This window comes from Hemitrygon akajei, chromosome 10 (assembly GCF_048418815.1).
Source record: "Hemitrygon akajei chromosome 10, sHemAka1.3, whole genome shotgun sequence".
NCBI lineage: Eukaryota > Metazoa > Chordata > Chondrichthyes > Myliobatiformes > Dasyatidae > Hemitrygon > Hemitrygon akajei.
The window spans coordinates 1783536-1810158 of NC_133133.1; the positions used below are offsets into that span (position 1 = coordinate 1783536).

The window sequence follows — 26623 nt, forward strand, 5'->3', positions numbered from 1 at the left end:
TGATTTCAGAAAAAGTCACAAAGGAAAAAAATAGCCCAAGTCCCTGAGTGGCACAATTGTAGAAATAATGGTAAGTTGTACTGGTCCAGCTTGTTCTTCCACTGAGAAAATGCTGGAGGGCAGCACTGACAGGAGGGGCTAGCCCTCAACCCAATACAGATTCCAGTGCATCCTGCAAAAGCCCTCACACAATGCCTCTGCGTTTTCTCTCCCGCTCAGTTGCAACAGGTGACTCTGTGGCCTCAGTCTCCCCCATTGTCGGTCTCTCCAATGAACCAGTGAACTGGATGTGCAGCTTTCCATGTCCAAAGGATTTTGCGATCACAGTAAAAATGTCCAAGGCGATCACCTGCGCTGTGCACCATCCAACAGTAAATGATAAGTCCAGATGAAAATGCAGTAAGTCCAGCTCTATCATTATCGAACACCTCAGTGATGGGATAGTCCTGCAGTACTTGATGTGCATAAAATCCAGCAGTGACATGTGGTTGTAAAACAGATAATGAACAAATGCACATTTAATTGGACCCAGAGTGACTGCTGCACCTGAGCCTGCCACCATCTTTGCAGAAGTTCCCCTTCAACATTTAACCTTTCACCCATAACCCATGACCTCTGGCTCTAGTCTCACACATTAGTGAAAAAGCCTGCTTGTATTTCCCTTATCTATACCCCTCATAATTTTGTATACTTGTATCAAATCTCCCCTCATTTACCTACACTTCAGGAAATTAGGTCCTAACCTATTCAACCTTTCCCAATAACTCAGGTTCTCAAGTCCTGGCAATGCCATACAGGGAAATAGGGATCCTCACCCTACTCTACAAGGTGGATAACTCACAGCTGGCACCTCCAGGCAGTGAAGAGACACCACCTAAACTGATTGTGCAAACCTATCGGAGGGGTGAGTGAACCAAGGACAATATATCAGCATTGTATCCCATCAGCCCTAAAAAGGCAGGCCATATCACTCACATACGCAGCACTGCATTCCTGAACCACTCACAACTCCAGACCCATCTTGGCAAGGCCTTTTCTCGTTGGGAGTGATGGAGGATGAGGGGTGACCTGATAGAGGTGTACAAGATGATGAGAGGCATTGATCGTGTGGACAGGCTTTTTCCCAGGGGTGAAATGGCTAGCACGAGAGGGCACAGTTTTAAGGTGCTTGGAAGTAGGTGCAGAGGGGATGTCAGGGGTTAAGTTTTTTTTACGCAGAGTGGTGAGTGTGTGGAATGGGCTGCCGGCGAAGGCAGATACAATAGGGTCTTTTAAGAGACTCCTGGATGGGGACATGGAGCTTAGAAAAATAGAGGGTAACCCTAGTTAATTTCTAAAGTACATGTTCAGCACAGCTTTGTGGGCCGAAGGGCCTGTATTGTGCTGTAGGTTTTCTATGTTTCTAAGGATTTCCACATGGACCAAAGCATCTCTCATTTTTAGAGGGAGACCTGTGTGAAGGAACTTCCCTGCTTGCCAACCTACTCTAACCTTTCTTCCACCAAGGGGACTATGTCTCTTCAACCACCTTGAATGTGAGGGGGCCATAATGTTAAGGTGATTGGAGAAACGTATAGGGGGATATCAGAGGTAGTTTTCTTTACACTGTGAGCGGTGAGTGTGTGAAACTCACTACTAGGCCAGCTAATAGAGGCAGATACATTTGGGACATTCAAGATAGACAGTAATGGCAGAACTCTGAACAGAAAGGGTTTGTAGAGGAAGATATTCAGCCCATCTGCTCCATGGCTCTCCCTCATCATCACCATAACACAACAACTTTTTCCTCTCTCATGCACTAAGGGAAATTTGCACTAGCCAATTAATCAACTAACCTTCACATCTTTAGGATGTGGGAGGAAACTGCAGCACCAGGGAAACCCATGTGGTCACAAGGGATTGTGTAAACTCCCCACAGACAGCAGCTGAGGTCTACATCAAACCAGGGTCACTGAAGTTGAGGTAGCTGCATGACATACTATGAAATTTAAAGGCTGAGCTAAGATCAGGGCCTCCTAGTGAACTCTGTCAGCTCGAGTAATTCATTAATCCTCTCGGCCCAGGCAATTTGTTAACCGGCCCAGCCCCGACAACTTGATAACCAACTCAGCTCAGAGAATTTGTTATTTAACCTGCCCCAGACATTAAGAGTCAAAAATCTGAACAATGCAATGGCTGCTTGAAGAAAATTTACCTGTGTTTATTTTGAAAGTGAACCTTTTGCTCAATAGAATTCAGTGCTGGCTGTCGGTATCACTGGCAGTCCAGCACTTATTAACCACCTTAATTGCCTGCTAAATTTGGTGAGAATTTTGTAGATAATGCACATGTAGTCATGGGCACCAGTGGTAGAGGAAATGGATGGCTAGTGGGGTTTATGCTACACTTTGAGGATTATTGGAACGGCTCCTGACTCATTTGTGGAAGTAGTGTTGAGGAAGCAGAGTCACGATGTAATTCATAGTGGAGCAGACCGGATGGGCCAAATGGTGCCATTCTGCTCCTGCCTCTTATGGGCTTAGTCTGAAGAAAGACTCAGACAGATTGGGAGAATGGGCAAAGAAGTGGCAGATGGAACATAGTGTCATGTTTGATCATGCACTTCGTTAGAAGGAATAAAGACGTCAACTATTTTCTAAATGGAGAGAAAATTCAAAAATCAGAAGGGCAAAGGGACTTAGGAATCCTTGTGCAAGGTTGCCTAAAGGTTAACTTGCAGGTTGAGTCAGTGGTGAGGAAGGCAAAAGCAATTTTAGCATTCATTTTGTGACGTCTAGAATTTAAGAGCAAGGGTGTAATACTGAGGCTTTATAAGGCATTAGTCAAAACACACTTGGGAGTTTTGTGAGTAGTTTCAGGATCCTTTTCTAAGGAAGGATGTGCTGGCATTGGAGAGAGTCCAGAGGAAGTTCATGAGAATGATCCCAGGATGAAAGAAAAATGGAGGGTTATGGGGTAGTGTGGGTTTAGTACTTTTTTAAGGATTATATGGGTCGGCACAACTTGGAAGGCTGAAGGGCCTGTACTGTGCTGTAATATTCGATGGTTCTATGATTGAAAGGGTTAACATATGAGCATTTGATGACTCTGGACCTGTACTCGCTGGAGTTTAAGAATGAGGGGGATCTCACTGAAACCTATCGAATATTAGAAGGTCCAGACAGAGTGAATGTTGAGAGCATGTTTCCTATAGTGGGGTAGTCTGGGACCAGCAGGACAGTCTCTGAATGTCATCCCTTTAGAATTGAGATGAGGGAGTATTTCCTTAGTAAGTGGATGGTGAATCTGCAGATTTTATTGCCACAGAAGGCTGTGGAGGCCATTAAGTATATTTAAAGTGGAGATTGATCAGTTCTTGATTAATCAGGGTATCAAAAGTTATGAAGAATAGGACGTGAAGAGGGATAATAAATCAGTCACGATGGAATGACAGACCAAACTCAATGGGCGGAATAGCTTAATTCTGCTCCTATGTCTCATGGTTTGGAGAGTCAGAAATTTGAAATCATTGTCCACATTAGCTAGAAAAGGTTTTATTGCTAGGAATCACCCTCCCCCGGTCACCTGATGTACAACACACTGTGAGATCCAAGATAAGTGGAAATAATGCAGCAGTTTCATTAATAGATGTTTGATTAGCAGCACAATTTAAATATATCATGAATATAAACACACACAACCCATTCAGAAAATCAATTTAATTGTATCGAAGCTAACAGCAAAAAAATTCAGTTAACAGTACAAGAATTTTATAGAATCGTGTGGTGCTGTGAGATCCTGCCAAAATATAAGAGCTATTTATTTACAGGTAGAGCTGAGGGGATGGATGGCTTCAGCAGTATAAAAAGAAGCTTTTTAGAAAAGGATTCCTGTGTGTGTTTGTGTGGGTATGTGTGCATGTGTGATTGTGTGCATGGGTGTGTATGAATGTGAGTGCATGTTCATATGTGAGTGTGTGTGCATGTGAGTGTATGTGCACGAATGTGTGCAATGACAAAGGATCTCCACAAGCACAGGCACTCGCTATAGACACAGCAGCGGGTTCCCAGGTTAATATGAGCCCTGCTAGCTTAACAGTCCACAAGTGTGGATGATTTCACAGCCAGGCTGCTCACAGTTCCATGCTCAGTGCTGGTATGAAATGAATGGCCTTTGTACCAAATGTAACGGGTGTGAGGTTGAAACTCCATTTCACAGTGAAGTGGAAGGGATAGCCTCTGCGAGCACACGGGAACTGTAACCGAAGTAGAATGTGACTGAAGCCCATCTTCAGCCATTGATGTGAACACTGCCCAGAACTACAGGCTCATTATCCCCTGGTTATTCCCAAATCCTCCTGAAACTTCCTGTGTTCAATCCCAGCCTTCAACTCAGCAACTGGAAACTATGATTGTGCCTGCACAGTTAACTCCTACAGTCTGTCAATGAGCAAGCACTCTACACCATGGTAGGGAGAGGGAGCATGAGCTGCCTGTAACCTTTACACATTATTAAAGACAATCCTGTAATATACAGGAATGCGCAAAGCTACAACCACTTTAAAAAGAGCTTGACTATGTACACCACTGTACATAGGCAACAGCTACTCAGGCATTAGAGGCAAGTCATTATTGAGGCCCCTGCTGGATAACGCTTCTGCACTGCATCAACGTAAACTGATTGTGGGGAGAGGAGGGGACGTGACAACAGGATGTGACCTAAAACAGGAAAACATAAATAAACCAGCCAGAGCCTGGAATCTGCGTTATCCCTGGATTTGTGTGTGCACGGCTTAACACCCAGTAACTTATGCAGGAGAAGGTATCAGCGGGTGCAGTCCCACTGCAACACCTTGAAGGAGCCCTTGAACTTCAGGAACTCTGAGAGTGAGTTACAGTCCTAACCTGATGGCACGGAAGGCTATTTCTCAGCAGCTTGGGACATCTTGCAGGCATTGTCAGGCACAGGCTGGTAACCAATCCAAGTATTGGAGATGGAGCTCCCCAGACCTGTGCAATTCCCTGTTAGATTTCAACTCTTCAGTCATCGGCCAATCCACAGAAATTCACAGTCAGTGAACCAAGGCTCCTCCATGACTCAGCAGCCAGCTCTGCACTGCATTGCCGTTTGCTTGAGCCTGTGTTGCGATGCAGGCAGGCAGGCAGTTTTAATGACTGCTCTCATCCCACGCTGACTCGTTCAATTGCTTCAGCACTTTGCGGATCATTTTTTCCAATTCTTTCCGGGATTTCTGTTCCTCCTCTAGACATTGCTTCATCCGTTTATTTTCCTGGGGAAAGGATAATACAAATGCAGTTATTACAATGTGTCTACACCAGGGAAAGCCAAACGAACAACTGTAAACCATCTGCAGAATTCAGTAACTGACCTGCTTCAGCTCCTGAACTTCATCCTTCAACGCGTAAACCGTGTCGACGAGACTCCTGCAGCAACGAAATCACTTATCAGTGATGTGGAGCAGTACAGCAGAGCAACAGGCCCTTTGGTCCATCATTTCTGTGCTGGCCTCCATGAATCCATACCCCACTGTGCCCACTTCCTGTCCTCAGGTGATTATTGCTCCTGCCTTATTCACTTGGGTAAGATATGAACACACTGAATTTTCTACTCTTTCACACTCCCACCAGTCCACCCAGGTCCTGTTCACTTCCATCCCCTCTCCCCACTGGTACCTTCACCCTCTGGGTTCCATTTGCCTACCACCCATTGATCTATCTTGTGGGGGGGAAGGGAGAGGGGTAAGGGGGAGAGAAGGAGAGGGAGGGAGAGGTAGAGGGGTGAGGGTGGAGGGAGAGGGAGGGGGGAGGGGAGACAGGTGAGGGGAGAGATGGAGAGAGGGGGAAAGGGAAGAGGGGAGGGGAAGAGGGATAAGGTGGAAGAGAGGGGAGGTTGAAGGGGGAGAAGAGGAGGAGAAGGGTGAGCGGGAGGGGAAGAGGTGGGGAGGGAGGGGAAGAGGGGAGGGAGGGGAGGTGAGAAGGGTGGGAAGGGAGGGTGGAGTTGGGGGGAGGGGGAGAGGGCACATCCTCTTCCTCGATTTGCTCTTCACTCACAGCCTGACTGCTCTCTCTGAGTACTTGCTAAACTGTCTGCACTTAGTTCTCGCTCCTTGAGTATCCCTGAAAGTAACTACAGCACCAGTAACAACAGCAGTTCATGATTAGCCCCTAGGCTGTTTATCAATTAAATAATGCCTCCCCAGGCACTGCGTCCAGTCACTGCTGCCCTGACCACTCTGCTGTGACCCTTCACCCTCCAAATCTCACTTACTTCCGTGACAATGGGAAAAGCAGCTCCCTTTTCTCAGGGTGACAGTACAGCTGGTAAATAACCCACTTACTTCTCTTCGATTACAGTTTGCCCATTACTCTTTGTCTCTTCCACAATGATCTTCTCCTCCTCTGGGAGCAGAACCTGTGGCGCTGAGTCTTTCCGACAGACTGTAAGAGCAGGGTCGAAGGTTAACATTGTCTCAGTCTCAATCAGTAAGAGTCTACATCAATTACATCTGGCAAGGCCAGTCCTCTCCCCTGGGGTGACCTCAATGGGGGAGCTGCAATGGTGGGGGTCTTTGACAAAGGATACTGCTATCCTGCAGAAGCAGGATCCATCATCAAGGACCTCCACCACCCAAGCCATGCTCTCTTCTCGCGCTACTGTACAGGATCGAAGTAAACTGCAAAGATCTGTAAACTCAGCCAGCTCCATTACGGGCCGCATCGAGGACATCTTCAAGGGCTGATCCCTCAAAAAGGTGGCTCCTCCATGCCTGAAGGCACACACTCAAGTGATTCAGGAACAGCTTCTTCCCCTCTGACATATGATTCCTAAATGGACATTGAACCCTTGAACACTATATCAGTACTTTTCTTTTAAATTTCTGACTTTGCACTACTTATCTTAACTATTTAATGTACATATATATACTTACCATAATTCAGTTTTTTATATTTATCATGTATTACATTGTACTGCTGTTGCAAAGTTAACAAATTCACAACATATGCTGGTGATATTAAACCTGATTCTGACGCATTCATGTTCTCAACATTTATGGCTTATCAATTTATTATTACTTGTTTCCTTTCTTTCTTTCTGTACTTGCGCATTGGTTGTTTGTCGACCCTGTTGGCTGTAGTCTTTTACTGATTCTATTGTGTTCCTTGTATTTGCTGTGAATGCCACAAGAAAGTGAATCTCAGGGTTTGTATATGGGACATATATGTACTTTGATAATAAATTTACTTCGAACATTAAACTGAGTGCCCATGAGCAAGACAGGAAGGATCCAGCTAGGACTGCTGACATTGACTGTCTGCAGACAATTCAATAGGAACCAATTCCACTGTGCTTTCAGCTCGTGCGTTCCAGATTACAATATCCTCACCCGCGTGCTACTCTTGTCACGTTGGGCAAGGCTGCTGGGCTACTCATCGCTCTCTCTATTTCCCCATTGAGTTTGAGATCCCTCTGCTGCTGCTCCTTGGTAACAAAACATGAAACCACAGTTGTGTTGGGTTCATCTTTATACATCTCATCATGGTTGTCCAAACACTGCATCATCAGAACCATGTATATTATCACACCCACATATCATGTAATTTATCATTTTGTGGCAGAAGTTAATGCAAGACTTAAAAATCACTACAAATTACAATTTTATAGGTAATAAATTCTCAACATACACGAGTGAGTTAAATGTCGGTCATAGAAAACTACAACACAGAAACAGGCCCTTTGGTCCATTTATTAACCTGCTTAGTTCCATCAACCTACACCTGGACCATAGCCTTCCATACCTCTCCTATGCATGTACCGATCCAAATTTCTCTTAAATGTTGAAATCGAGGCCACATCCAACAATTCCACTGGCAGCTTGTTCCATAATTTTATCACCCTTTCAGTGAAGAAATTCCAAGCTTTGTTCCCCACAAACATTTCACGTTTTACCTTTATCCCATTACCTCTAGTTCAAGACTCATCCACCCTCAGTGGAAAAAGCCTGCTTGCATTTACCCTATATATACCCCACATAATTTTGTATACCTCTATCAAATCTCCCCGTAATCTTCCACGTTCCATCTTTGAGATTTAAGCGCATACTCCTCACAAATATAACAGAGTACCGCGGCTGTTGCAACATTGGTGAGACATTTTGCTATCACAAATACTGCTGAAAATGCGATTTCAATTATTATGAGTGCTCTGCACATAGACCATGTGCATCAATGTGATTGCAAACTATTATACATGTAAATTCAATGCATAAAATGGTATGGGCATGATGCTTTATAGCCTTTCTAAAACCTGTTCTGCCATGCAGCATCTGCCCTGCGTAAGCATGCCCAAGAATATCTCGACAAGATGGAAAAAATTTTCAGCTTACATTGTGGGTAATGTTTTAATTGACTTAAATTATGAATTGAAATAACAAATATAGGCAATTTCAAAAAAATTGTGCGTGACAGGGAAATTTCATGGTGATTTTCATGATCAGCAGCTCAAAATCTATAAATACATCCAAAATCTTTATTGTTCAGTGATAATAAATGTACTTTGAATCTAGGGGCAGATGGCACCAAGTAGCTGCCTCTTTGAACTCATCTACAAAAGTAGCTTCAATTCCTCTCTTTAATGTCTCTTTTTCGCCTTTTCAATGTGCTGGAGTTCTAACAAGGTCTTGATCTGCAACTGGCACTCAAACTGCATTTTTTTTTTACGACTGATGAGTTCTCATTTCTGGAGCTTGCCAGCCAAACGTTTTCCAATGTTCTCCAGGTGCACCTTGGAAGATGGTGCCTCCGGGGTGCGATCATGAAAACGGCCAACTGAGACTGTTTAGGGAAGGAATCGCAAACAAGGGAAAATCTGCAGGTGCTAGAACAGAAAAGCGTGCTTTTGACACTGACTCTTTTGTGGTTTTTCTGCTTTCCGTGGATGTCTGAGAAGACAAGTACCTCAGACTATATACTGTACATTCTCCGTTAATAAATGGAACCATTTGAACCATGTGAATCTCTGAATATTCCTCTCTATGCACTACACCCCTAACCTTGGTGTCATCCATAAATTTGGTGATCCAGTTTAACACATTATCACCCAGAGTTTATATATCCTCCCTGTGAATGCGTGGGTTTCTTCCAAGTGATTGTTTCCTCTCACAGTAATTGTAAGTAGTCCTGTTGTTAGGCTAGGGTTAAATTGGTGGGGTGCTGGTGGTGTGGCCCATCGGGCCAAAATGGCCTGTTCTGCGCTGCATCTCTAAGCCAAATAAAATATAAAACCACAGCTGGAGCACTGTGCTCAGCTCTGGACACTAAGACATAGGAAGAATGTGGAAGAATGATCTTATAGAAGCATATCTATCTCTTTCATAATTTTATAAGATCGAGGCAGGAAAGTTGTCTCCACTGGTAGGTGAGACTAGAACTAGGAAACATAGCCTCAAGATTCGAGGGAGTAGATTTAGGACAGAGATGAGGAGGAACTGCTTTTCCCAGAGAGTGGTGAATCTGTGGAATTCTCTGCCCAATGAAGCAGTGGAGGCTACCTCAGTAAATTTACTTAAGACAAGGTTGGATAGATTTTTGTATTCTAGGGGAAATAAGGGTTATGTGTGTGGTGAACTAGATATACCTGTCTGACTGCTCCTGTGGCTCCTCCCACAGACCCTGCTGACTGCTCCTGTTGGCTCCTCCCACAGACCCCTGTATAAAGGCGACTGTGGGCTGCTGCTCTCCCTCTTTTCCCCAGGATGTAGTGTTGTTTATTCTTCCAGTCAATAAAAGCCGATATCACGCTTCCGACCTCTCAGCGTGAGTTATTGATGGTGTATCAATGTGGAAAAAGCAGGTAGGTGGAGAAATGTCCAAGACCAGATCAGCTATGACCTGATTGAATGGCGGAGCAGGCTCATAGAAATATAGAAAACCTATTCAAAGCATGAAGGCTGCGAGTGGAACGGCTAAGGATTTCTGGAGTGACAACTTTGTGGGCCGAAGGGCCTGTATTGTGCTGTAGGTTTTCTATGTTTCTATAGTACAATACAGGCCCTTCGGCCCACAATGCTGTGCAGAACATGTATGCACTTTAGAAATTACTTAGGGTTACCCATAGTCCTCCATTTTTCTAAACTCCATCTACCTATCCATGAGTCTCTTATAAGACCCTATTGTATCCGCCTCCATCACCATTGCCAGCAGCCCATTCCACGCACTCACCACTCTCTGAATATAAAACTTACCCCTGACATCTCCTCTGTACCTACTCCCCAGCACCTTAAAACTGTGCCCTCTCGTGATAGCCATTTCAGCCCTGAGAAAAAGCCTCTATCCACATGATCAATGCCTTTCATCACCTTATACACTTCTATCAGGTCACCTCTCATCCTCCATCACTCCAAGGAGAAAAGGCCAAGTTCACTCAATCTATTCTCATAAGGCATGCTCCCCAATCTTGGCATCATCTTTGCAAATCTCCTCCACACACTTTCTATGGTTTCCACATCTTTCCTGTAGTGAGGTGACCAAAACTGAGCACAGTACTCCGAGTGGGGTCTGACCAGAGTTCTAGATAGCTCGACCAGCCAGATGACCTACTCCTGCTCCAATTCCTTTTTTTTTGTAATTTATTTTTTATTGAAGTTCATCATCAAGCAAACATTTCCATAAGATGTATTTCAGATATAGAATAGTACAGCACATTACAGGCCCTTCGGCCCACAATGTTGTGCTGACCCTCAAACCCTGCCTCCCATATATCCCCCCACCTTAAATTCCTCCATATACCTGTCTAGTAGCCTCTTAAACTTCACTAGTGTATCTGCCTCCACCACTGACTCAGGCAGTGCATTCCACGCACCAACCACTCTCTGAGTGAAAAACCTTCCTCTAATATCCCCCTTGAACTTCCCTCCCCTTACCTTAAAGCCATGTCCTCTTGTACTGAGCAGTGGTGCCCTAGGGAAGAGGCGCTGGCTGTCCACTCTGTCTATTCCTCTTAATATCTTGTACACCTCTATCATGTCCCCTGTCATCCTCCTTCTCTCCAAAGAGTAAAGCCCTAGCTCCCTTAATCTCTGATCATAATGCATTCTCTGTAAACCAGGCAGCATCCCGGTAAATCTCCTCTGTACCCTTTCCAATGCTTCCACATCCTTCCTATACTGAGGCGACCAGAACTGGACACAGTACTCCAAATGTGGCCTAACTAGAGTTTTATAGAGCTGCATCATTACATTGTGTCTCTTAAACTCTATCCCTCAACTTATAAAAGCTAACACCCCATAAGCTTTCTTAAGTACCCTATCTACCTGTGAGGCAACTTTCAGGGATCTCCACCGTTCCTGTTAATTGTCATTTCTTAATTACATTACGAACTGAGGAAACAGCTACCTGAAAATGCTTTGCAGTCTTCTTATAGCTTTCTCCTGCTTTGTGGGCATCATTTATTTTAATTTTCAGCAGCTGCTTAGAGGAGCCCATGGCTGCTGATTGTTGGGACAAGGTTTGAGGAGTCAGGGTATTTAGAAAGTTTTGAAATTTGCATCACCTGGCCTTTCCTAATGATGACTATGAACAAGCCACAGCCCTAACAAGCTAATTAAGGTCTGAGACCTCAGTAAAAGTTATCTGAGAGCTCAAATCTCTTGGGGTGCCCAAACCTTTGCATGCCACTGTATATATCATTTAGTCATATATGCCACAAATCTCCACATAATATTTATGAGGTATACACTTATAGAAAAGAGAGGAAAGAAAGAACAATCGAAAGGAGAAAACTATGTACAAGTAGGGAGTGATCTTTTTTTTAACAACATATTCATTGATTTGTGAGAATAAAATCAGGCCTATGAGACAATACACAATAGGTACGGGGTAGGCCATTCAGCCCTTCAAGCCAGCACCGCCATTCAATGTGATCATGGCTGATCATCCACAATCAGTACCCCGTTCCTGCCTTCTCCCCATATCCCTTGACTCTGCTATCTTTAAGTGCTCTACAAAACTCTTGAAAGCATCCAGAGAATTGGCCTCCACTGCCTTCTAAGGCAGAGTATTCCATAGATCCACAACTCTCTGGGTGAAAAAGTTTTTCCTCAACTCCGTTCTAAATAGCCTACCCCTTATTCTTAAACTGTGGCCTCTGTTTCTGGACTCCCCCAACATCGGGAACATGTTTTCTGCCTCTAGTGTGTCCAATCCCTTAATAATCTTATATGTTTCAATCAAATCCCCTCTCATCCTTCTAAATTCCAGTGTATACAAGCCCAGTCGCTCCAATCTTTCAACATATGACAGTCCCGCCATCCCGGGAATCAACCTTGTGAACCTATGCTGCACTCCCTCAATAGCAAGAATGTCCTTGCTCAGATTTGGAGACCAAAACTGAATACAATACTCCAAGGTGTGGTCTCACCAGGGCCCTGTACAACTGCAGAAGGACCTCTTTGCTCCTATACTCAACTCCCCTTGTTATGAAGGCCAACATGCCATTAGCTTTCTTCACTGCCTGCTGTACCTGCATGCTTACTTTCATTGACTGATGAACAAGGACATCTAGATCTCATTGTACTTCCCCTTTTCCTAACTTGACACCATTCAGATAGTAATCTGGCTTCCTGTTCTTGCCACCAAAGTGGATAATCTCACATTTATCCATATTAAACTGCATCTGCCCACTCACCCAACCTGTCCAAGTCACCCTGCATTCTCCTAACATCCTCATCATATTTCACACTGCCACCCAGCTTTGTGTCATCTGCAAATTTGCTAATGTTACTTTTAAACCTTTCATCTAAGTCATTAATGTATTTTGTAAATAGCTGTGGTCCCAGCACCAAGCCTTGCGGTACCCCACTAGTCACTGTGGTATTATGTAGTTAAACCATTTTTCCCCAATATGAATCAAATTGTTCCAATTTATGATTAACAGATGCTGTTATCTTCTCCATTTTGTAAATGTTCATTGTAATTTCCATCCATGCACCCAAGGTTGGGCTTCCCTGTGATAAGCATTTCCTAGTAAGAGTATTTTCACCAGCCTCCAGCAGTATATTCATTAAATATTCATTTCTTTTCAACCATTCTTGAGGTATATACCCAAAATATATGGTCTTACTTTCTAAGGGTATTTCACATTTAAAGATGTCTTGTAGGGCATTGTGTATCCCCCTCCAACAGTCTTTGATTTCTGTGCATTCTGCTCCTATTTCTTAAATTCTTTTCTTAGGATGCAGGAGAGATTGACCAGGACATCACGTGGGATGGAGTAGCTCAGCTATGTAGGGTGGCAGAGCAGTGTAACAGTCAGCGCAAATGATTTAGTGTCAGAGATCAGCATTCAGTGTTCATTTCCTGCTGCTGTCTGTAAGGGGTTTGTACTACGTCGGTTTCCTCACAGGTTACAGTCAGTTGTGAGCATGCTGTGTCAACGTCGGAAGCGTGGCGACACTGGCAGGCCTCCGCCAGCACATCCTTGGACTGTGTTAATTGTTGACTCAAGTGACACATTTTGCTGTGTGTTTTGACGTACAAGTGACAAATAAAGCTAATCTTATTTTACGATCTGTTCTTCCTGAAGTGAAAGAGGTTAAGAGGCGACATAACTGAAGTATAAACAATAGAGAGAGAATAAATTGTAGAAATCTTTTCCCCTATCAGAGGTAGATTAAACTATAGAGGACATACTGTAAGTTTAGGGTAAGGAGGGAAAAGATTTGAATGGCTTTGAGCACCTTTGAAGGGAAGGTGTTCCCTGATCAGCTTGGAACAAGTTGGGTGGGACCAAATGCCCCAAGCCCATCTGTGAAGAGGAAATTCACTAGGATGTCAGAGACTGCAGTCGATGGTACGTACAACATCAAACTATCTACTGGGTCAGGCAGCATCAGTTCTGAGAATAAAATGGAGGTCAGACTAAATGGGGGGTCGGGGTGGGGAGCAACTGGTGAAAGGTAACTTCCCTTCCGGCTCTATCCACTTACCATGCACTCACTTCACCTACCATATGCCCTTCCTCACCTAGTTCCATTTTCCCTTGACCTCTCCGTAAACAGCTCCCTCTCTTGCTTAAGGTTCTAGCACTTATAGTTTTTGCCTCACCACTTATCCACTCCAACCTCTGCCTCCACCTTCACTCTCCCCTCCCTGAACCAGGCTCTATGGTCTGCACCCACCTGCCCCTATTTTCCCATGCTATCCCTCCAGTGTCATCTCCCATCCAGCTTGCTCTGCCCACCACCACTTACCAGCCCCCAAATGACCGAGTGCAGTGAGCTTGAGTATAGATGAGAGTGGCTGAAATCAGTCTTTTAGATACAGAATGAGCAACCTGGGTTAATTCCCATTGCCAGAAACATTGTGCCTATGGAGTTACAATGTTCAGCTGAGATCATTTAGACAGAAGAATCTGAGCAAAAGTTGCTTCTTCTATAACCCGACAGGATTTGCAACTGAATCCTGGTTATTGTGGTTCATATGCAATCACTATAACAATTGAGAAGCACTGCATTCTCTGCTCAGACCTAGTGAAAGACCAAGACACAATTTCACTTGGCAGTAGTGGTCAGTGTTTATATGTAGCTGAAACCAGCAGTGATTGGATTCCAGTACAAAATGGAAGATGGGTCCTTTAACAGGTACCCTTCTCATAGGAGTGCCAATCCATCACACTGGCAATCCTAAATGTTAATGCTTGGTGACCGCCCCAACTGGTTAGAAAGATTCTCACTCTCTAACTGCATTCCAACCACAACCCAACCTCCATGGGTACTCTGCCTACAAAGTGTGATCACCACATTGTTATCAGATAAATCAGCTCTGTGGTGGCAGCAGGGTAGTTGTCAAAGATCTTGCTCAAAGGCAAACTGTGTGTTGAAAGGTCAGCAGAATAAAATGGCGCTGGAGTATGGCGACTCATTACAAGCTGCTCTCCACACATCTACTCATTTCAAATTCAAGTTCATTGTCATTCAAACAGAACAACATTTCTCCAGACCATAGTGTATCAACTAAACACATAGCACACACACCACAGGTAACCAGTGAAGAGCTCACTATCCTAGTGAGGAGACCTCAGCGGTGACGGCATACTGATTAGTTTCACAGCCTGAGGAAAGAAGCTGTTACCTACTCCTGATGCTCCTGTATCTCCTTCCTGATGGTAGCGGGTCAAAGAGATTGTGGGATGGGTGGTAGGGATCCTCAACAATGCTTCAGGCCATTTCTCTATTTTATTTCTTCTATTATCATCATTCTACTCTTTTAAATCTAAATTCTGTGGCTCTAAGAATGACTAAGAATGTTCTTTTCCTCATTCTGTTACTGGTTTCCCTTGTACAAACTCAATGTCTTAATCTCTCATGTTTATGCTTTGCTACTCCAATGCAAAGTCTCTTCGAAGGATGCCTACTCCGAAGAAGTTTAAATCTTCTCTTCAATGGGAGTTCAGTGAGACCATCTTTCACTGCTCCCCTTTGATCTCTGTTGCACTCTGCTCCCCCTCACTTGGTCTCACCTATTACCTGCCAGCTTCTACTCCTCCCACATTCTGATTGTGGCTTTTTCCCACTTCCTTTCCAGTCCTGGAAGGGTGGCAGCCTGAAACATGGACTGTTTATTCCTCTCCATAGATTCTGCCTGCTCTCCTGAGTTTGTTTGTGTGTGTGTGCGAGTGTGTGAGAGTGAGTGAGTGAGTGTGTGTGTGTGAGTGTGAGTGTGAGTGTGTGTGTGTGTGTGTGTTCTGGAATTTCAGGAGAATGGGGTTGAGAGTCATAATAAATCAATCATAACCGATTTTGCTTCTATGTTATATGGTCTTACTCCACTCTAATTACAAAATGCACTTTTCAGTGAAGAATCACTTAAACACTGAATGAGCTCAAAGCTCCTCGCACACCATGAATAATTTTACATTGACTTTATATTTGAAAGATGATTAGAAACTTCAGTCTGATTGAAATTGTAGATGAGAAATTGCCCTGCGGTGGCCACACCGTGAGACCTGCCCCTACCCTGTCTGGCGTTAGCATGCCACGAAAGCAGCCCTACCCAACAGAGACCTGCCCCTGCTCTGGCCTGTGCTGATCATACATGGCCATGCCACAGGAGTAGCCCTGCCCAGGAGCAACCCACTCCTGTCCTGCCCAGCACTGTCTATGCTGAGGGAGTAGCCCTGCTGGCAGCGATCCACCCCTACCCCGCTCCTGACGCTGCGCTGTCACCTGCCTGAGCTATGAGCCTGCTGGAGGTTCGCGCTGGTGCAATAAGCTTCGATGACTTTAAGGATCTGTGCATCTTCCTCCAGGGCTGCTGTACCTGTAAGAAGCAAATAAGATAGTCAGGTTGTGTGTGGGCGTTTGCTGTGAACAACTTGGCTGCCGCATTTCCTGTGGGGACCACACTTAATGACACTCACCGGCTATGAAGTGTTGTCGATGGAAGGCACTATAGACAGGAATCACTTTTCTAAAGGCTTTAGTTAAAAGCTTCAAACACAGCCACTTGCTGTGAAGTTGAGGCTCACTATTTTTACTTTTTTTGCCCTATGTAATTTTTTTTAAAATTATTTTTATTGTAATTTATATTATTTTTAGATATTGCACGGTGCAACAGTATTTTTAAGAGATACAGAGTAGAACAGGTCCTTGTTATGTTCAGGAAATTGTGTTCAAAAGAACATACATTAAAACTCATTCTTTGAGATTGCTAGCAAATCAGCCAAGAGGCAACTGAACAGGGAGAGTGAATACTCCAAGCTCATAGGTACCATAGTACCCTCACCTTGTACTACTGAATGCAGCTTTCAACAGCAGGTATTATTCACTGCAGAGTACTTGCTGACAGTTTGGAAAAATAATTGGAGTGTGATACCAATGTGAAAGCAAAGCTACTTTCAAACATACCAATGGAGTGAAAAGATTTCACAGTTCAGTACGTAATGTGGTCTGAGTTATATCATCACCACAATCCCAGCATATTTCTGAACAACTCTGATCTCTCAGCTCAAGAAAATGCAAATGAGCAGCTCACACCTTTAAGTAACACCAGGAACCTGGTATTTGCAATCAAATAAAGGACAATTCCTGCTGACTGAAAAAAGATGCAGCAACCCAAAGGGACATTGAGAACAAGTGTGGGCATTAGTTAAGGAGGGAAATAAAAGAGACTGCAGACAATCGAACTCTGGAGGGAAGACATAACTTACCTCTGAACTACTTCCCTCAGATCTCTGCAGTACTTAACTGGAATGTTGGACATGAAATCAGATGGTCATATGCTAGATAGTGAATCACAGCTCATTCTAACAATCTGTAGTCGGCAGTTGAAATCTCAACATACTGTATTTTAAAAATGAAATTTAGACCTCGGATCCAAAAACACTCACTGAAAAATTTACTTTTCACTGAAAGTCAGTGGAAGACTTACTTTTACGCAAAATATATTCATCGTCTGAAGTTTTGCGTTCTGTCTTCCGTTTGCTGAGGAACTTTTTCACTGCCTTGGGGCTCTTGCTGGAGTCCTGCAAGGACAGGAAGCACCCAACTGCCGGTTAACATTATTGGTTTGTAGTGAGACAGCAATTGTTCAGTTTGATAAGAAACCAGAAGCAGACGTGCCAGAGCTTTGCCAGATTGAACACACCTCCTGTGTCTAGTTAGTTGCAACACTGGAAGACCAAACACGTTTCTGCATCTAGTTTCTTCAGTAGTAGAACCGTGTTGGTCTTAACAATGGAAGGTGAATAAGTACAGTTTACAAACACATTGTAGGAACTTTTTAAATGCATTGAATTAAGCAGGTGAAGGAGGTGGTAAGACAGCAGCTGCACTGTTGCATCGCAAGCATGCACGTAACACACAAACAGGAGAAAAGTTACTTGTCTACTGCTTACCTTTAAAATATAAGACATCCTCTACAATGCAACAAATGGAGAAAGAAAGATGAAAGTGAAAGAAAAATTTGATGATTGATTATATGAAAAGTTCATTCACTACAATAAAAGATTATTAAAATATTACTGATATTAGTATTAACTGTGCTGTCTGTGCACCATTCACATAACCGATTAGTTTTAAAGGTTATTTTACATGCAGGTAAATCCAGGAGTAGACTCATGCATCATTGAGATAATTTATGGTTATCCTAATTATCCATTGAAAATAGCAGAAAGTTTTTAAACCCAGAGCTGAAGATTAACACGCAAGGGAAGAGAGTTTGCTCTCAACCAGATATCAGGTTCTTGAGAAATTATTCCCAATATTTTATTTTGGTTAGAGATTAAATGCAGAACAGGCCCTCACAGCCCACAAGCTGTGCTACCCAGCAAACCACCTATCTAACCCTAGCCTAATTACCAGACAATTTTACAATGATCAATCAACCTACTAACAAGAAAAGCTTTGGACTGTAGGAGGAAACCGGAGTACTCGGAGGAAGCCCATGCATTCACGGGGAGGACGTACAAACTCCTTACAGAGAATGCTAGAACTGAACTCCCAACTCCAGTAGCTCGAACTGTAATGGCATTGTGCTGCCCGATAATTGATTCAATTAATTAAAGGTGACCCATGTGTCACCAATATAAGGAGCAGCACGTTACCTTCTACCTTCTTGGAAATAAGCTACAGTTAAAATGGTGTGCTTGGGCGCAGAGCACGTACCTCCTTGCAGCCTAATGCAGCTGAAGGTCTGAGTGGAGGTGCAGGTCTCAGGCAGCTCAGAGTCCATGGTCTAGGCATTTTGGGCGGCTCCAGGGGGCCTCGGCTTTGTGTACCACTGCTGTAAGATTGTGGAGGTGAATAAGCCAGGGGTTGATGTGATGGAGTGGCTGGAGGCTGCTTACTCTCCCCGTGCTGCTGAGTTAGAATGAAACAGGAGTTTTTCAAGTTCAAGTTCAGTTTATTGTCATACACATTTATACCATCAAACGAAACAGCCTTCCTCCAGAACAAATCACAAACAAGCAAAAGTCTGCAGATACTGGAATTTCAAGCACCATGCACAAAATGCTGGAGAAACTCAACAGGCCAGGTAGCATTTATGGAAAGAACTACAGTCGACGTTTTGGGCCAAAACCCTTCGGCAGGACTGGACAAAAAAAATCTACTGAGGAGTAGATTTGAAAGGTGGAGGGGAGGGGGACTAAGTTCCTCCAGTATTTTGTGTGTGTCCCTCCTGATCAAGGTGCACAGTACAAATAACTCAAATGCATAACCTAAACCGCAATATTAACACAAGTGTAAAAGAGAGGCGAGATTGGAAAACGATGTTGGTGAGGTAGTAATGAGAGACAACAAAATGACATTTGAACTGAATAAGTATTTCACATCAGCCTTCACTGTGGAAGACAACAGCAGTATTGTGGAAGTACTAGGAGTCAGGAGTCATTAAGTGTATGAAGTTATCATAACTGGAGAGAAGATGCTTGGGAAACTGAAAGGTCTGAAGGTAGTTAAGTCACTTGGACCAGATGGTATATGGCCCAGAGTTCTGAAGAGGTGGCTGATTGTGGAGGCATTAGCAATGATCTTACAAAAATCACTAGACTTTGAAATGGTTCCAGAAAACTGAAAAATTGCAAATGTCACTCCACACTTCCAGAAGGAAGAGGGGCAGAAGAAAGGAAACTATAGGCCAGTTAGTTTGACCTCAATGGTTGAGAAGATGTTGGAGTCGATTATTAAGCTTGAGGTCTCAGGGTACTTGGAGGCACATGATAAGAAAGGCCCTTTTTCAAGGGAATATCTTGTCTGACAAATCTGTTAAAATTAGACAAATGAGAATCACTTGATGTGTACTTGGATTTTCAAAAGGCACTTGACAAGATGGCACACATGAGGCTGCTTAACAAGCTACGAGCCCATGGTATTACAGGAAAGATTCTAGCATGGATAAAACAGTGACTGATTGACAGGAGGAAAAGAGTAGGAATAAAGGGAGCCTTTTCTGACTGGCTGCCAGTGACTTATGGTGTTCCATAGGGGTCTGTGTTGGGACTGATTCTTTTATGTTATATGTCAATGATTTGGATGATGGAATTGATGGCTTTGTTGAAAGGTCTACAAACAATATGAAGGTAGGTGGAGTGGCAGATAGTTTTGAGGAAGTATAGAGGCTACAGAAGGACTCAGATTAGGAGAATAGACAAAGAAATGGAAGATGGAATACAGTGTGGGGAAGTGCATGGTTATGCACTTCAGTAGAGAAAGAGCTGACTATTTTCTAAATGGAGGCAAAATACAAAAAAACGAGGCACAAAGGGAGGTCTTGTGCAGGATTCCCTGAAGGTTAATTTGCAGGTTGAGTCAATGGTGAGGAAGGCAAATGCAATGTTAGCATTCATTTCAAGAGGACTAGAATATAAAAGCAAGGATGTAATGTTGAAACTTTATAAAGCACTGGTGAGGTCTCACTTAGAGTATTGACAGCAGGTTTAGGCCCCTTATCTTTCAGATGTTCTGAAATTGGAGAGGGTTCAAAACTGGACAGGATTACAAAATGGTTTCAAGATTGAATAGCTTATCACTGGAAATGTGTTTGATGGCTCTGGGCGTGTATTCGCTAGAATTCTTAAGAATGAGGGGATATCTCATTGAAACCTATTGAATGATGAAAGGCCTTCCCAGAGTGGATGTGGAGAGGTGGTTTCCTATGGTGGGAGAGTCTAAGACTGGAGGACACAGTCTCAGAATAAAAGGAAGTCCTTCTAGAACAGAGATGATGAAGAGGAATTTCTTGCAGAGAGTTGTGATTCTATGTAATTCTTTGCCACAGGCAGCTATGGAGCCAAGTCCTTGTGTATATTTAGGGCAGAGTTTGATAGATTCTTGATTGTTCAGTCCATGAATAGATGCAGGGGGAAGGTAGAAGATTGGGGTTGACGGGAAAATTGGATCAGCTATGATGAAATGGAGGAGTAGACTCGATGGGCCAAATGGCCCAATTCTGCTCCTATATCTTATGGTCTCATGGTAATGCTTGAAGAGTTTCATGGTAATATAACTTGTTGACATCTCTAGGTCTGATCATTTAACTACTGTGCTCTCTCTGCTGAAGCAGCTTTCCCCTGGCACACATGTAACACACGCTGGGATGACAGTTTCAAGGAACCGTACCTAAGGCAAGATGTAATGCTAGTCTTGTCTACCTCCGATTATAATTTCATCAACAGTCACAATACCGAACTGTGCACTCAGTAATAGAAGTAATGAGTGAATTGTCAGAGAACTGCTTGCAACAAGCTGCATGCTCTCTCAACATCTTCAAAAAAAGGGATTTTTGAGGTATTTTTATTTTATCTAGACACAAACCACAAATTGAACATAGAAATTACAGTGCAGTTCATGCTCTTCGACCATGATGCTGTGTCAACCTTTTAACCTACTCCTAGTTCAATCTAACCCTTTCCTCCTATATAGCCCTCCAGTTTTCTAACAATCATGTGTCTATCTAAGAGTTTCTTAAATGTCCCTAATGTATCTGCCTCTACCCACACACCCACCATTCACTGTGTAAAAAACAAATCTCTGACATACTCCCTGTACTTTCCTCCGCTCAACTTAAAATTATGCGCTCATATTCACCACCTCCATCCTGGGAAAAGTCTCTGGTTATCCACTCAACTATACGTCTTATCATCTTGTACCCCTCTGTCAAATCACAACTGTATTAATTATTAATTAATTCCGCAGTAAAAATGCAAACATTTTTTATTATTACTAATTAACTAGCTAAGTAAGCTGGTTAAGAAAAATAAAACTTCAGTTTATGCATTAGATAACTACAGGGAGCTAAGTACCGATTGAGATGATACAGGCAGAGATTTGGTCGCCGAGGTCCCAGGGACAGTGCCTTTGGTGAGCATCAGAAGGTTGTCCACCCACTCCTGCTGCTCCTGACCACTGCTGCAGGACACCTGGATCCGTTCTATCATACTACCTGTAGGGCAGAGGGCAAGCAGAACTATAAACATCAGAGATTCTGCAGATGCTAGAAATTCAGAACAACACAAAATGAAAGGTCTCGGCCTGAAACATTAACTGTTTATTCCTATTCATAGATGTTGCTTGACCTGCTGAGTTTCTCCAGAATTTTGTGTCTTAACAATAGCAGTACTAGAGTTATTTTATTTTACTAAAAAACAACTTTAATTTGGAGACTGCCATGAGGGAGGGGCAGGGGCAGCACTGAGCAAGTGGAGGTACTGAGGGAAAGTCACACTGTGGGGGGTGGTTCAGTACTGAGGGAGGGTCACCCTGTGGAAGGGGCAGTCATGCAGGAAACCGGCACTGTTCCAGGAGAAGAATCCAACTGACTCAGGGAATGGCTGCGGGGGGGGGAGGGGTCCACATGAGCCACCTCTGCTCCACTTCTAGCACGGTGGCTATCTTGTTGGCCCTTCTTTCCCAGCCTGAGATATTGTATGTTCAGGAACGCGCCAGGCCACCTGCTTCAGCTCGCCGTGCACCAAGATGGTCTGCTGATGCATTTTGTAGATGTGTATGCCCCTGAGCCAAGCCCGATGCAGTCGCACCTGTTAAGAGGTGTCTGCATTGCTGGGTTCCATAGATCATTGCAAGTGCATTATCCCGGGAGGTGATTTCAATTGCACTCTACTTGGGCATCTACCTGAGCTCAATGGAGGAGGCCTGGCGAGTGAACTGAAGAGGTTGGGATCTCTGCCTGGCTGGGATGCTGGTCTGGCTTCCTTCATGTGATCTCCTACTAGGGAAGGGCATGGTTATAAGTCAGCTGATGGCTTCCATGATATGCTATCGGCTGATTACTTTATTTGCTCCAGGACCCAGAAGAAGCTGGCAGACTTCTGCTGGGCAATAGGAGGCATCTGGGTCTCTGCGGCGGTCCCGAGTCTTCATTCGCGGAGGGCAGTCAGTCATTGGTGTGTGTGCACACCCAGCTGGCAGCTCTCTGACCCAGGACCCTGCAGAGATACCTGTACAGTGACCACGCTCTGAGATGGCATGCACTGGCGATGCTCTCCACTGAGTAAACTGCCTGCAGGAGAGCACACAGCTTTCAGTGGACAGTATCAGCCGCACTGCTCTGAGAGAACTAACTGCTTTGGTTTTTACCAAGAGCCATTGAGAGTATGGGATCTGGTCTCATCCAGACAGGGGGCTCTGGCTGGCAGGGGGAATGGTCTCCATCCTATCACGGTGGATGCTGAGGGGGCTCGAGAAAGTGAAGGGGTCTTGGCTGAACCACCACCTGATGGGCTGGAAGTGCTTGTTGGACCCAGGCCTTGAGTGTCCACGCAGGAGAGGGTCCCATGTAATGTGAACCATCTCACTGTGCTCTTCTGTGACATTGCAATGAGTTTCTTCTACAGGTTGCTCTTGCACACCTTTCATTTCCTTGCTTTCGTCTGCTGACCAGATTCACCCTGGCAATCTGTCTTACCATCTGCCGGCAGGAGAGGTCCCCAGTGGAAGTCCCTTTATGCAGGGGTCCTTCCCCTGTACATTGGGGACCTGGGGTGGAAGGTGTTGCATCAGGCAGTACCGTGCAACAGGTTTTTAAGCAGGTTCACTGACACTCCGTCCACCTGTCCATTCTGTGGCCGGGAGGAGTCAATGTACCATACATGTATGGAGTATGAGAAGTTGCAACCTGTTTCAATATCTGAAGGGGTTGCTGCATAGGTTGCACCAGCCCCGTTCTCCTCCTATACGGGCACCTAGTTTGTAAAGGGGCAGGGCGTAAGGAGGATCTCCTGGTGGGCTTGCTCAAGCCTGGCCAAGATGACCATTTGCGGAAAGTTGAGGGTTCTGCCAGAGCTGACTTGCCTGCCCCTCTTCTAGGATACGTTTGTGCCCGGTTGACCTTGGAGAGGATTCATGAGGTCGCAATAGGTACAGTGGGGGAGTTCCAGGAGCAGTGGCCTCCCCCAGGGAAATTGACTTTTTAATAGACAGTAATCATATTTTAACTTGAATTTATTCATTCTCTTCTACATATTGAATGTTTGACCTTTGTGTATTTTTTGTGTAAATAAACTTTTATAGTTTTGTTAAAAAAAGAGGCAGTAGAAAGGAAGGGTCGCACTGTGGGGGGGGGGCAGTACTGAGGAAGGCCACCCTGTGGAAGGGGCATTACTAAGGGAGGGCCTCACTGTGTGAGGAGCCAACTCTGCCTCAGAGGCTTAGCATGACACCGTTAGGCATTCCCCCGCTGACCCATCTCCTACTTGCCCCCACCCCCATACACACTCCCCCCACCAGCCAGTAGCAGTGGAAGTTGGGGATGGGTGTGATGTGGTTGAGGTGAGTGGTGGGTTCAGGGGATGGGTAGGAAGGCAAAGAAAAAGAATAAAAATCTCGTGGCCTGTCCCCCAGAGAAGAGTGGGGGCTTACTGTTGAACTTAAGCTGGAGGACCCTGTGGCATCTGAGGTAGAGCAAGAACCCGGGGAAGTGGTGCAGGAGACAGAGGATGCCTCTAAAATGGAGATCAGCATGCCTCAGCATATCTTCAGTCTAAAAGGAATCCTCTGGGCTAGTGAGCAGCACCATAGTAGAGGGTCTGTGTGAGAAGGCAGACTTGCCTTCAATTGAGGCTGCATACCCAGAGCGTGTGTTCCCTGGGAAGGGGAAAAGCCCTGGAGAAAAGGGGTCACCTGTGGGCAGAGGTTCACCGAGGAATTAGTTTCCCAGATTGTTGCCTCAATTTAAGCCAAATGCCCCTACTGTGGAGCGGCCAGCTCTGGTGCATGAGGGGAACTGGAACACCCCTGCATCGCCATTCTACGTAGCTATTCAGAGAGAGGACATCCCAACAGGTGAGAAGGGAGGGGACTTTCCTAGTGCTGCTTGCAGGGAGTGTGACGAGGGTGTGGAGGTGAGCATGGCCCAGATGGTCCATGTGCTCTGTCCAATCTTCAGGAGAGTTAGTAGGTTGATCGCTCCGAGTTCAGAAAGTACAGTACTGAGAGGTGACGGTGAGCAGGGCACCTGCCTTGCCCCACCTCAGGGACAGATTCTGGATTCAGGCGTAGCAAGGCCTCCCTCTAACACTTTGTAGGGACGGGGTACTGCTTATGGTGAAGCCTCCCATTGCGAGAAATGAGGTGGTCAAGTCGGGCGCAGGCGATGACTGCCTGGAGGGCAATGAGCTTGGGATGTGGTGAGGGGGAAGAGGAGAGCTCTTTCGAAGCCAAGACGCCAGACTTCCTCAACCCCAGCACCAAGTCACAGCCTATCTCTGTGGAGGAATTTCAGCAGCTCATGAAGGATTAATTGTACCAGGTTAGATTTAACTTATACCACAGAAGCAAAATTCAAAAGGGCGAAGAATTCAAGACTGAAGGTGCTGTATTTAAATATGCGTAGCTTTCAGAATAAGGTGGACGAACTCCTGGAGCAACTAGAGATTGGCCCGTATGACATTGTGGGCATCATTGAGTCATGGCTGAAAGAAGCCCATAGTTGGGAGCTTAACATCAAAGGATATACTTTGTATCGAAAGGACAGGCAGGAAGGCATAGGCAGTGGTGTAGCTCAGTTGGAATTACATCCTTAGAAAGAGATGACATAGGGTCAGAGAATGTTGAATCTTTGTGGATGGAGTTAAGAAATTGCAAGGGTAAAAAAAACAGTATGAGAATCATATATAGGTCTCCAAATAGTATCCAAGATGTGGGGCTGAGATTGCAAATGGAGCTGAAAAAGACATGTAATAAGGGTAATGACGCATTTGTAATGGAGGGCTTCAATATGCAAGGGAAGTGGAATAATCAGGTTGGTGTTGGATCACAACAGAGGGAATGCCTACGAGATGACTTTTTAGAACAGCTTGTGCTTGAGCCTACTCGGGGAAAGGCTATCTTCAATTGGGTGTTGTGTAATAACCCAGATCTTGTTATGGAGCTTAGTATAAGGAAACTCTTAGGAGCCAATGATTGAATTCATACTGCAACTTGAGCTGGAAAAGCACAAGGCACATGTATCAGTATCGCAATGGAATAAAGGGGATTACAGAGGCATGAGAGAGGAGCTTGCCCAAATGGATTGGAGGAGGATACTGGTGGGGATGATGGCAGAGCAGAGATGGCTGAAGTTTCTGGGGAAGTTCACAAGGTACAGGATAGATATGTCCCACAGAGGAAGAAGTTCTCAGCTGGCAGGGGCAGGCAACTGTAGCTGACAAGGGAAGATAAGGACTCCATAAAAACCAAGGAAAGGGCAAAAGTGAGTGGGAAGTTGGATGATTGGGAAGCTTTTAAAATCCAACAAAAGGCAACTAAAAAATCTATAAGGGGAAAGATGAATTATGAGGGCAGACTAGCCAATAATACAAAAGTAGGATACCAGAGCTTTCTTCAGTTATATAAAGAGTAAAAGGGAGGTGGGAGTTGATATTGGACCACTAGAAAATGACGCTGGTGGGGTAGTAATGGGGAACAAAGAAATAGCAGATGAACTTAATGGGTACTTTGCATCTGCCTTCACTGTGGAAGACACTAGCAGAGTGCCAGAGGTCCATGAGTGTCAGAGAGCAGGAATGAGTGCCATAACTACTACAAAGGAAAAAGTACTGAAGAGACAGCAAATGCATTGGTCATGATCTTTTAAGAATCACTTGATTCTGGATGGTCCCGGAGGACTGTAAG

At 44.6% G+C, this 26623-nt stretch overlaps 1 protein-coding gene across 7 annotated transcripts in view; it reads right to left on the minus strand.

Moving 5' to 3' along the window:
- Window positions 1–3683: 3683 nt before the first annotated feature.
- The window catches only part of arhgef6 (Rac/Cdc42 guanine nucleotide exchange factor (GEF) 6), a 236446-nt gene continuing 213506 nt past the window's right edge, over window positions 3684–26623 (minus strand). For 4 of the 7 annotated variants that reach the window (XM_073057740.1, XM_073057744.1, XM_073057746.1 and 1 more), the window contains 8 exons: window positions 21796–21935; window positions 18659–18853; window positions 17890–17910; window positions 17424–17517; window positions 16224–16313; window positions 6338–6437; window positions 5369–5423; window positions 3684–5269 (listed from right to left, as the gene is read on the minus strand). In XM_073057740.1, coding sequence (XP_072913841.1) covers window positions 5147–5269; window positions 5369–5423; window positions 6338–6437; window positions 16224–16313; window positions 17424–17517; window positions 17890–17910; window positions 18659–18853; window positions 21796–21935 — 818 coding nt within the window. In that variant the 3' untranslated portion in view covers window positions 3684–5146. The remainder of the gene's footprint in view (window positions 5270–5368; window positions 5424–6337; window positions 6438–16223; window positions 16314–17423; window positions 17518–17889; window positions 17911–18658; window positions 18854–21795; window positions 21936–26623) is intronic. The other 3 variants (XM_073057747.1, XM_073057742.1, XM_073057741.1) reach the window with 2 other exon arrangements.